Genomic DNA, 11847 nt, shown 5'->3' on the forward strand with positions numbered 1-11847 from the left:
GCTTCGGCTTTTATCAACCTTTGAGACAGGCGACAGCGAGTTTTCTTACACAAGTTGGCAACAGTGGCCCAGATAAAGGAGGAGGGTTGAATGTAGTTAGCAGTCTCACCCCACAGTGTTTTCGTTAAATTTGATATTCCAACATTAAACAATACGGGAAAAAAATTGATCTAGGTAATGTGGGTCTAGGCAAAGCATTAAAGTTATTAAGTTATTTCATAAAGTTTATTTGTAGTTCTAAACATATTTATGGTGGGTTTTTTCTTCACTTTTTGTCTCCAAAGATGTTTTTCCTCTCTTCTGCAGCCTCGATTACAACTACAGTACATTCAAATGAACAATTATGCAAATTAGGTGATGACGCCATATAGAGACCTCTATTTTCAATAATTTCCCGTACTTTTAAATACAAAACTTGACAGGTATGGTCTATAATAAGTGGACTTGGCAACACTGAACCAAGATCCAGTTGTTGTTCCGGGAACACTGAATTCTGTCACTAAGCCTCTTGAAATGAGTAAATGCCAAATCCACCAGAAGCTGCTCTCTGCTACCCTCAGGACACTAAAGAAATGATTGTGGTTACCCAGCCCTCCTAATCAAGTTCAAACTTCAATGAACAGTAAAATATTAAAGAAAATCTATTTTTATTTGTTTCCGGACAGTCCTCCTTTCACTGGTTAAGTACAACATCACAAAAAGCCACACTGAGGCTCTGGAGTGTTTGCCAGAGCAGCATTATACAACAGCTTGGTTCATCAATCTGCAGGGTGGGTGTGGGTAATTAAGACTCGTGTCTCCTTGAAGGTGGCGAGTGAAGCCGAGCAACCCGGAGTGGATTGTAAAGAAACTAAGGAAGCAGCATGATGAATGTTTTGCTCGCTTCTTTGAATGGCAAAGTTGTTTTTTTCCTTCCCAGGAAACATTTTCTCTGATATGAATGAATGAATGAATGAATTCCCTGTTAGCATTAAGCATTGAGCCTGCGGTGTCTGCAACCTGGAGAGGAGGTCCTACTGCTCCTTTCCAAACGATCCCAAAGAAAAGAACTGAAAGTGATTCAATCATTTGATAAACCAGCAAAAAACAAACAAAATAAAAAAAACACCCAAGATTGACACGTTTAAACGCTGCCCCATAAACCATTTTGTGTTTTGTACTGCTGACTGGCATCACACTCTGCTCATCTAATGTGCCATGCAGACAACAATCCCATTTGTAGTTGAAAAAAATAAATAAATAAAAAAAATTAAGAAACAACAATATGTATTTACAGAGATATTCATACACACAGCGTATACACCCATACTTGAACAGAGATGTACCAGTGGAGCTGTACATACCCACACAGTGCATAAACCCAGAAACACAGTTAACTCACTGTGCCGGGGCTTAAATCAGTCACAGTTGTTGCCACGTCACTACAATCTACTTTGTCACAGAGTGGAGCTTAATTAAAAAAAAAAAATAATGCAATCAGTTTCAACTGTTATAACATGCTTACGACTGGAAACAGGGTTTCCCCAGCTGTGTATTACAGCAGATACAGTTACTTTTTTATTCCTCCCAGACATACAGGGACACTGCTGGGTTGTGCCTGTGGTCTCAGTGTTCAGTGATGCTCAATAACAGTTTAAATACAAAACTTCTGCACAAGTGGTAAAAATGCAGAGAGGACGTCAGCTTGTCCTATTCATCCCCAGCACCTCTAATGTTTCCTATGTATACTTTAACTATAGATGACTGTATAAGAGATGATTATAACTATGACTGGATATTCACATTCATCCAGATAACTAATAAACATCAACTCCAAACTGGACTGGCCATTCCTAAGGCAAGTCCAAGGTTTTCCTACAATTCATATTCAGTGATGATCCTTATGTTTGTTGTTGTTTTTACAGCTTATTGGTTCCACCTGTTCCACTTCAAGATGAACAGTGAGGTATCCCAGAGCTTTACATCATCACAATGTTTTTCTTCTGGTGTGGCTGGGTTTAAAACAGACTGGTGGAAGAATAATTTGAGCTGAACTTGTCACCTTTCAACCACAAGGCCAAAAGAGGATTCAAAAGGATCAACACACGACTACAACAAGCCCGCCCCTTTCTTCTTCGGCCTTGCTTTGAAAACCAGGTTGATGATAATCTAAATAGTGCAGCCATGATTGAATGTCCTTCACATGGGAGACATAGTTGGAATCACATCAAGATGAACAGTGTTTACCGGACTGGGAAAAGCAACGAGACAAATTATCCGACACACAGCTGAAAAAGGTGTGATAATACCTGTGCGAGGAGAGCGTGGCGCCAGGCGGCGTTGTGGCGTTTGCGGTGTCCTGTGCGACGACTTGTTCCCTCAGAGTGAGCCCGCTCCGTTAGCGGTTTTTGGACCCACTCTTCATTCAAGTGCGACGCAACTTAACCACACACCGTTTGCCATGGCAGCAGTTGAACAAAAAAACCCCAAAAACAAACCAAACAAAAAAAAAAAAAAAACATGTTAATGAAAAATTCAACAAAAAACATTTAATAAAAAAAAAAAAAAAAAAGAACGAATCAGCATGAAGACGCGACACTTCTGATAGTAGGGAGAGCTGGGAAGTCAGTGCTCAGACAAGAGTCAAAGTGGAAAGTTAGTAAAGGTCACCCTAGTCAGTCAATAATCAACTCTGTTCAAGACAACAGAGCAGAGTGTGAAATTCAGAGGGAAATTTGTACAATGTTTTACAATTTCATTTAGTTAGAAAAAAGATGCCCCTAATCCCCGAACACATACCATTTGTATATATATATCTATTAACATATATCACAGAGATCCAACCGCAAACCATCTGATTAAAAATAAAAAAAGTGACTGAACCTTTAAACGCTGGACCTGGCTGTAACTGTGGGAGCCACACGCAGCCAGAGTTTAATGGCTTGGTCAAGTTAAACAACAGCACTACTTGAGGCATTCCTGTTAATAAAATAATAATAATAAAACTCAAATGGCATTTCCCCAAGGCATATTATACATTCATAATACTTGTGTGTACACGTGTGTGTCTCTGTGGCTGTGTTTAGAATGAGATACCGGCCACAAAATATTATTCATCTGCATTAAAGCAGAATATGTTTTCTTTTCCTGGTAATTAGCTTGTACGTCTATCTTTGTGAAGACCTTGGGAGTTGGGGGGGTGGGGTTGTATTTCTGCCTTTCCTGACTTTGGGTCAGACCGCACATGTCAGGCTGTGTGAGGGTGGAGGCTTAGAATAGAAACAGGTGTGGTTAAGGGTTAGGCATTGACTTGTGATGGGTAATATAAGGGGATCTGGGGATTGCTCTGAGACAATGAGGGTCCCCACGAAGATAGCAGTACAAACAATAGAAGTGTTTGTCTTTGCACGGTTCGTCTGGGCTCCTGTCCTCGCGACCGAAGCACATTTCCCTAGGAAACAATTGCACCTCATTGGCTCAACCAAGTTAGCCAATCAATGACGGAAGCCAGAGCCCCTTGGCCCACCTCATCACTGACACCAGTTTGGTTGGTTGATGGGTTAGGGAATGTGTTAGTGTGTATGTTCAGAGTGAATGTGTGTGTGTGTGTGTGTGTGTGCATTTGTGTTTGAAGATAACGGAAAAAGGAGCCCTAGTCCATTCCACTTGCAGTGTCCTTATGGATGGAGGGGAGGGGAGGGGATGCGGTTTCCGTGGTGATGAACGTGAAGTGTCGGTAAGTCGAGGAGGACAGAAGCCTAAACTTCTGCTCCTTTCAAGCCGATTCGTTCCTCCTCCTGTCAGTCACTGTTAGGCTTCTTGAGGGAAAAGGCAAAGATGCCGAAGTGGTTACTGAGCTGTTTTACCTAGCAATGAAGACAAAAAAAAAAAAGTAGTTAATTCCCATTCAAAGACTGATTTAATTAACAATTCTGTGTAATCTCCAATGTGGGATTTTGCAACAGTTGACAGCACAGGACCGAAGTATCATCAGAGTGTTATCACCTGCACACCTTCAAATATCACGTTAGTCAGTCACGTTTGGGATTACTGTATATACTAAATGCATTGTTTCAGGTCTGCTGAACACTAAACTGAGAAAAATCACTCGTCCCCTCAAGGTTCAAGTCTTGGGTTGCTGCTGTTAAACATGCACATGCTCTCTCCAGGTCAAATCATACATGACAGAAGCATTGCTCATCACAGCTATGCAGGCCACACAGTAAAGGGGTACTATCTATAAAAATGGCTACATAAATAAAACTCTTATCCATTTCAGCATTTTAATTTCACTGCAAACTTTGATCTAATTTAACGGCATCTTCTTTGCCTCAGCGGGTTGTGTGTGACTGCGACTGCCACAACTCCAACTGCTGACTATACTGATAATAAACCACAACGCAGAGCTAGAGCAATTAACACCTTTGTCTTTAGAATAGCTGCAAACTCTTTGCACAGAAGAAAATCAAACATGCTTTTGTACGTGTGCTCTTACCACTGACACGCCGTAGTGTATATGCGCTAATACGACAGCAGCTGTCCACAAATAAAGCAGAAGCGTCTCGTTGGTGAACACCCTGGTGATGACTAACACCACCACCACTGTCATGGGCAGCAACAGGATGCTCAGCGGCTGGCAGCGTGTGTTACTCATCTGGCACACAATCAGCTTACACTGAAAGACAACGAAATGTGCAAAAACATGAAAAAGCATTCGTGCACATTAGGCATGTCACCACAGCCAATATTTATGTTATCTTATGACACCAAAGTTCTGAAAACACAACAGTACTTGTTTTTTTTAGTACCTGAGGTACCAAATGCAGTACCAAATAGTATGTACCAAGTAGGGCTAATAAAGAAAAGAAATAAATCAGAAAAGTCCCAGATTGAAGCTAAAAAAAAAAAAAAAAAAAGTACCAGCATTCAGACAGAAATCGTGACAGTCTACGTCAACGACTCTGATCAGCAAGGGAATATGCTGCCAATTCATCAGAAGCACAGGAAAAACAGGACTATAGCTGAAAACATTTCCACCAGTATTATACTAATCGTTTGTTTAAAAAATAAAAAATGAACTCTTATCCCCCCCAGTATAGAAAATGTGTCGGGCATTTTCCTGGGTACAGAGTTTGAAATTCTAGTGTCGTGACAACCCTAATGTACGTACAAGTGAGGAAACTGTGTCCAAGAGGTTGTTAAAAGTGTAGAAAAAACAAAAAACAGACACTTACTGTGACATTGGCAAAAGCTGTCCCCACCATGAGGTAGAAGAGCCTGGGCTGCAGCTCAACGATGTTGGATGGAGAGTAGATCACCCAAACAGTGGACAGGACAAACAGAAGGAATGGAGAAAGGAAAGGCAGTAAACCTTCATACAGGCTGCTGTGCTTCAGAGTGTTATTCCTGTAAGCCCTGCAAAACCGCAGAGGGAGAACAGTTCACAACACTGGGTAAAAGACAATTAGCAAGGTAAAAAAAAAAAGTAGCTGATATAAGTTGCGCTTACTTCAGAACATTGTAGAGGCTCATAGGTAAAGTCACACTGAAGGAACAAGCTGGAAATCAGCAAACATTAAGTTTAGCACCCGTCTTGGTGAGTGAATGAATGTATTGAGAGTAATCAAACACAGCTTACCAATGATCATAAAGGTGAAAAGGTCTCTGTAGAGAAGGTTAAAAACAATTGGTTTGTACCAGGTTTCCACACCCACTGCAGCAGTGACCAAGTAAACAAGGGAGATAGTCTGCAAGGACACAGGACATAAGACAGGTCCTTAGAAGTCTAGCGTGTTACACTGACCATCACCTAAACTCCCAAAACCTTACCACTTGGCTGATGTCGTATCCCCAAGGCAGAAACAAGATGCCAGTGTTATATTTCTCCCAGTGAGACAGTATGAAGGAGAACAGCACCACCCACAATATGTAATAAAGCGTGACCACACCGACGCCGCTCTCCCCGCGCCCAAATATAGAGTATACGGTGGCCACAAAGAAGATGCAGGCCCAGCTGTCCAGACCGTGGTCAAAAAGCTCCCCTAGTGGCGTGGAGGAGTTGGTGCGACGTGCCTGTTTGCCATCAACACCATCTATCAAAAGACACAGAGTATACAGAGTACATATTTATAGGGATATCTATATGTGAACATATAAAAACATGTCTCACATCTCCACTCAGCTAAGGCTGCTGATCACACTCACACAACTGGTCAAAGTCAGCCATATAATATTTGTCACAAACTGCAAAGAAGAAGCAAAAACCGAGTATGCCCGCTGATGAGAGGCTTTGTTCATGTCCAAACATTCACACGTAACATTACACGCAGTGATTACTGAGGCTGATGCATCAGACATGCATCCTGCTTTAAATGCCTCCAACTATCACACCAAATCTTGCACATTTAACTCTAAACTAACTGTCCTCAAGTAGTCACGGCTTGTGTTTAGAACTTCAGTGAAAGCATTTCAAGATGCTGTAGTGCAAATGCTGCAGTGTGATCCTACTCCACAATCAGAGAATGAAACGGTTGGCTCAAAGCCAATTACTGTATGCTGTAGCTATTAAGTGGGTGGCCAGTATCTACTGCAATCCATTTCCCCAACCAAATTTTTCAGCCTGGATTCTCAAACCTTGTTTCCTGTCTGATAATACTTCTCTTTTTCTGAAACCTTGGCAGCCACAGGTCATACTGCACATCTTAAAAATCTTTTTTTAAATTTTTTTTCCTTTTAAAAAGCAGCTGTGTACATATCTATAAAGTAAATATCCAACACAAAATAATGCTTCTCTTCTCACCCCACGAGTCAGGAAAAAAAAAAAAAGAATACAATAAAAATAAAAACAAGCCACATGGAGCTGCAGAGGTCAGAACTCACCAAGTGTATAGGCTAAGAAGTTGAAGATCCCCGCAGCAACCCAGACCCAACTAGGCACGTGTTCATGTCCTGCAGCTGAGACACAGACAATGTGAGTATACGGCACACCACATGGACATTGTGAAAAACTGAAAGACCGATTTTCCACTTTTCTAATTCCAATGACTAGCCCAAAGGCATCCAATCTAAGAAAATCCAAACAATATTTTAGGAGAACTATTAATACATGTGTACTGTTTGGTTTAGCTATTCATGTAAGGTCTCACTACTGACAGGAAAAATCCTTGTGAGGTCAATTTGTCTGGCCTTCATACTGACTGTAGAGGTCAGAGTGAGCATTTTGTCTGCTTGAGTGTTTCATTTTCTGTCTCCCTGTGTGCAAAAAGTAAGCAGCTGGATTTTAGCTTTGCTTCAGCAACAAACATGCTGGACCAAAGCATCTTAGCAGAGCACTTGCGTTATAGAGATGCAGTCTGGGCACATTAACAGGAACAGCTCACTGGGTGTTGTGCCTCTATGAATGGTGTATTAGGTTAGTGATTACCCTGAGCCACCATAGGCAGTCGAGTGATGGACTTTGCCTTCCATAAACAAACTTACACGTGTCTGAATCACTCTACTCTAGAACGTGGCGGTGGATTCAACTCATGTATAGCATGTTTCAGGACAAAAAAAAACAAACTGAGCAACCCTCAATTTGCAAGACAAAGTGAATGACCTACACGATGCATTGAAGTCAAAGTCGTAGAAGGCCAACATAAGGAAGTTCAACACAAGGAACATAAAGCCTGTAAACGTAATGAGGTTTGGTGCCAACCATGTTGGTAGAAACTGTTGAGAAAGAAAACAACAATTCATTAGCATGTCACTCAGCTCCTGCATAGTTTTCTCATCATAGTAATGGCATACTGAATAGCTGGAGTTTAATTACTGTTGCCACATGGACAAGTAAATAGCTCTTGTGTGGAGGATATTAGGGACAGGAATATGAACTTCTTCAAATTAATCTCAGGTTGCCTGACAGCATTAAAACCATTAAATTCAGTGACTGGTGTGTTCTGACACTGGCAGAGAAATGAGCGCTGCTAGGGCATCACGTTGTGTCGTTACTGTATCACAGCAGACGGCTGGAAATCTCATTAATGATGTAGTTCGCACACAGACACATTAAGCTGGACAGGTCTTCCTCACCTTCACAACAAAGTTCCAGAAAGGATGCATGACGTAGATGGACAGGGGATTCGAGTCCACAGCGCTGTACTGGAAAAAGACACAGAGGTGTGATCACAAAAAGGTCTCCTTTTTTAAAATTTGACACTGTATTTCATATCACTGCAGGCAAAGCAAAGCAACTGCCCCCACGTGTAGCTTGTTAACTGGATCATACTGGTACTAGATAAAAACAAAACTGATTCCTGTGTGTAACTTTATCTAGGCGCGCCAGACATGTGATGCACTTAATCAAAGGCTTTCCTATTAAGAGTAAATGTTGACTCTTTGATATCAATCTTTTGGCAGAGCCATCTCCTGTGATAGACTTTGATCTCAGTGTCACTCCCAGACACTTGCAAGAGGACTGGGATCTTCATTTTCAGGGGATTAGAGAAAGGCTAACTACTGATTATTTTTTATTACACTGTTCTTACAAGAGCTGCGGACTCCTCAGTGTTCACTTCTGAGTTTACAGTAAACACAGTGTAATGCCTAGTACTGCAGCAGCCAGTGAAGGACAAAGGCTAATTTTACTATGCAATGCTCTTGCTCATATGTACCAAGCCTGCACAATCAATTATCTAACCCAGTATGAAAAAATTTAACCTACTACCGCCACATCGACAGTATTAGAATTAAAGTGTCCATTGTGGATAATGATAATTGTACTACGTCACATCAAAATAGTTTATAAAGTAAACAAGATAACCAGTGTGATTATTCATAACCACATGTGCAAAAACAGGCACTATAATCATAATTTTGCACCTTCATCTTGTGCAAATTATAACTGCACAAATTAAAAGCACATGCATACATTAACACAGAGGTAAGTCAATTTCACACCCACTAAGGCAGCCTGGCAGTCTGTGAAGTGTTACAAAAGAATGTGAGAAGCAGAGAGAAAGCGAAAAAAAACAAAAAAAACCAAAAAGATGATCAGCTGAGCAATCTTCAAGCTTTCATGTGCTTCCCATTTGAAGCTTGTGTATATGCATGTTTAATTCACCTTTTCAGAAAGAAACCTGTTTTCAAGGAGAGCCACAGTCCCTCCATTTGCTCTCATTCGTCCTGCTTTGCTGTCTGCTAGAAACCAATGCTTGAGCTACGGTTGTTATTAGACAGAGGAAGCCACTTATAAAGCAATTACTGGAAAAAAAATGGTTTCTTGTGATACTGGAGGAGTGTTTCACACAGCAGTAAAAGCAAGAGGTGTTAGGAAGGAGCCTGACGACCCATGCACCCTAGGTTTTTAAAGGATAAAGACCATGACTGAAATAAAAGAAAATATATAGAAGGTCCTGTACATGTTATAGCACGTTAACTAAATGAGGATCTTTTAGAATCACATTTATTTGTAATAACGGTCACTCCACACCTTCCATACCCTGAAAATGAGAGCATCAGCACTGAAGCTCATCTTTATGGGAATTAACTAATGACAGGTTTAGGTGGCAAGCACAAAAGGGGATTCCGTTTAAAACCCATCAAAACACAATTTCGTGTTCCCCAGACTGCTTATGAGATTGCCTTTAAATGTTTTTGATTCTTTTGTCTTTATTTCCCGTGCCCTAGTGGATTCAGTTGAATGGTTCCCCCACTACATTACCACTGCAGCAGTTCGTTAGCATTTCTCCCCTTATAGTGGCTACAATAATAATAAAAAAACAAACAAACAAAAAAAAAAACAGCTGGAGTTATATTAAACAGGAAACATATAAAGTGTCTCTTAATTGTAAGGTAAAAGCAATGAAGCCTTATTTCAAATCCAGCATAGGCAGAGAAAGAGTCGCTAGCTATTAGCGCATATGCGTCAATGTAAAGTACACCACAGAAAGCAATTACACTTCCGGGCATAACTTTCAAAAAAAAAAAAAGTACTATTCCTCAATACGAGACAAGCGACTTCCCGGCTTTTATTTTCAACAGGAACATGGCAAACATCCGGTACCGCATCGTAAACTCTTACCTTCACACATTTTTCAGGAAAGCACCCCGCAGATCGTGACAGCTAGCTGCTAGCATGTCATTATAATCTATAAATCATACCTTGTATTTATCGAAACCCGCGAGCTGCTCCTGAGTGACATATTCGTAAAGAGCCATGGTGGTACGGTCTGGTTCAAAGACGAGATAAATAAATATCTCTTCCTTTGCAACTGCAAATCCCCAATGTTAGCTGCCGTGTCCAAGTACCATCTAGCTTGGTCGCCTTCGTTTACGCCGGGTGAGGCGATGTCGAACCATAGGAGCCACTCCTACAGAGCGCAGCCCCCTTCCCAGTTAACGGTAACCATAGCTCACTAGCGCCACGCAGGCCTGTATGACCGTCACGCCACAAAACATCACAGGCTTCTGTTGACTGGGGCGAAATTACACGGTGTTTGGTGAGTATTGTGTTACTTGAGAAAAAAAATACGAAACTAACTTTAAAAGTTCCGGGAATATGTTTTATTTCTGATAATTGCTCATCAATAAAACCGTTTCCATGGCGTTCTAGATGTGACGTGGCTTTCCTCTTTGGCCGGAAGAGACGTCACTGTCTTTGCTTGCTTGCTGCTGGAGAGCTGAAGCATTGCTCGAACCGGGAGTAAAAACTGAACAAAACGTCAATTTAAAATAAAATGTAAGTGGTAACATTTGCTAAACTTTATTGCAGTTTGATTAAAAATTTGTAATTTTGTTAAAACATAATATGTAACGTTGCTTATTTTACCTAGTTCAGCCGGTGTGGCTTTTACTAGTTAGCATGCTTAGCATTTCTAATGTTACGTTGATTGTCCACTAAACATAATTTACAGTAAGATTGTTGGTAGATTGTTTTACAACCATACAAACACTGATGTCTATTGATTCCTTTAAAAATCGTAATATGCAAATTTAGGAACTTGCAAAATGTTACCATTATGTGGTTTAGTCTCTGTCATTTAGCTGCTTTATGGTAATAATGCAAACAGCTGTGCGTGATCTCACTACCACCCCCCCTTCTTGAAATGCTGTTCCTACCTCCTTAAGTACAGGTAAATTGTATAAATGACATGCAGAGACTTTAAACCGAAATATCTGAAAATATTTGCAGTTATTACATCGACAGCACGTTCGTTGTTGCTATGTTTTTAAAATCGCTAATGAGGGAGAATAACATTAATTTGAACAAGTGAAAGATCCTGAAAAGCAATCAGATATCTGACATAGCTTTAAAAATCAACACATACAGAATTAACTTTATCTTAAATTTTTGAAAATGCCTTTTTCTCTCATCATCCACTAACACATTTTTTTTTTCTTCATCCCAGCATTTACCTGATTTTGACTCTGTATCCTTTGCAGAATGGTGACAGATGTGCAGCTGGCCATATTTGCCAACATGCTTGGCGTCTCCTTATTCCTGCTGGTAGTGTTATATCACTATGTTGCTGTGAATAACCCCAAGAAGCAGGAGTAGAGTTGTACAATATGACTGCAGAGGTCAGTGCATTTACACTTGGTCGCTGTGCATTAGCAACAATTGGGAAGAATGGCTAAATGTTTTGTGATTTCACGTTTTGTAGTACAGTGGCCTACAAACAGGACCTTTCAAGGTTTAACAACTGTGAAACCAATGAGGCTTTTTTCCCCCCCCTCCCCACAGGTGAGATGGCAGTCAAAGCCACCACATTGGACACAGCATTCCCCCCTATCCTGGCTTCTTTCCAAGAGATGGAATTTCTTTGTTTGCACAATAACCTTTTTTTCTAATAAACATGTTTGAATTTCATTACAGTCTCAGTCATTTCC

General features: G+C 40.7%; 2 protein-coding genes across 3 annotated transcripts; one reads left to right on the forward strand and one right to left on the reverse strand.

The window, feature by feature from the left end:
- Positions 1 to 624: 624 nt before the first annotated feature.
- Positions 625 to 10325, reverse strand: selenoi (selenoprotein I). 2 transcript variants are annotated; one of them, XM_030720972.1, is made up of 10 exons: positions 10120 to 10325; positions 8050 to 8118; positions 7581 to 7689; positions 6859 to 6933; positions 5809 to 6071; positions 5618 to 5726; positions 5489 to 5537; positions 5214 to 5394; positions 4475 to 4654; positions 625 to 3845 (listed from the first exon to the last, which is right to left on the reverse strand). In XM_030720972.1, exons 1-10 carry the CDS (start codon positions 10174 to 10176, stop codon positions 3738 to 3740), a joined length of 1200 nt encoding a protein of 399 aa, XP_030576832.1. In that variant the 5' UTR covers positions 10177 to 10325; the 3' UTR covers positions 625 to 3737. The 2 variants fall into 2 exon arrangements, with proteins under 2 accessions (XP_030576832.1, XP_030576833.1); XM_030720973.1 differs by having other exon boundaries at positions 3780 to 3845; positions 10120 to 10257.
- A 13-nt stretch (positions 10326 to 10338) lies between these two features.
- On the forward strand, positions 10339 to 11827 carry ost4 (oligosaccharyltransferase complex subunit 4 (non-catalytic)). Its single transcript, XM_030720974.1, has 4 exons — positions 10339 to 10457; positions 10571 to 10696; positions 11401 to 11538; positions 11702 to 11827. Exon 3 carries the CDS (start codon positions 11402 to 11404, stop codon positions 11513 to 11515), a length of 114 nt encoding a protein of 37 aa, XP_030576834.1. The 5' UTR covers positions 10339 to 10457; positions 10571 to 10696; position 11401; the 3' UTR covers positions 11516 to 11538; positions 11702 to 11827.
- Positions 11828 to 11847: the final 20 nt, after the last annotated feature.

The sequence above is a fragment of the Archocentrus centrarchus genome, chromosome 24 (assembly GCF_007364275.1).
Source record: "Archocentrus centrarchus isolate MPI-CPG fArcCen1 chromosome 24, fArcCen1, whole genome shotgun sequence".
In the NCBI taxonomy this organism is placed as follows: domain Eukaryota; kingdom Metazoa; phylum Chordata; class Actinopteri; order Cichliformes; family Cichlidae; genus Archocentrus; species Archocentrus centrarchus.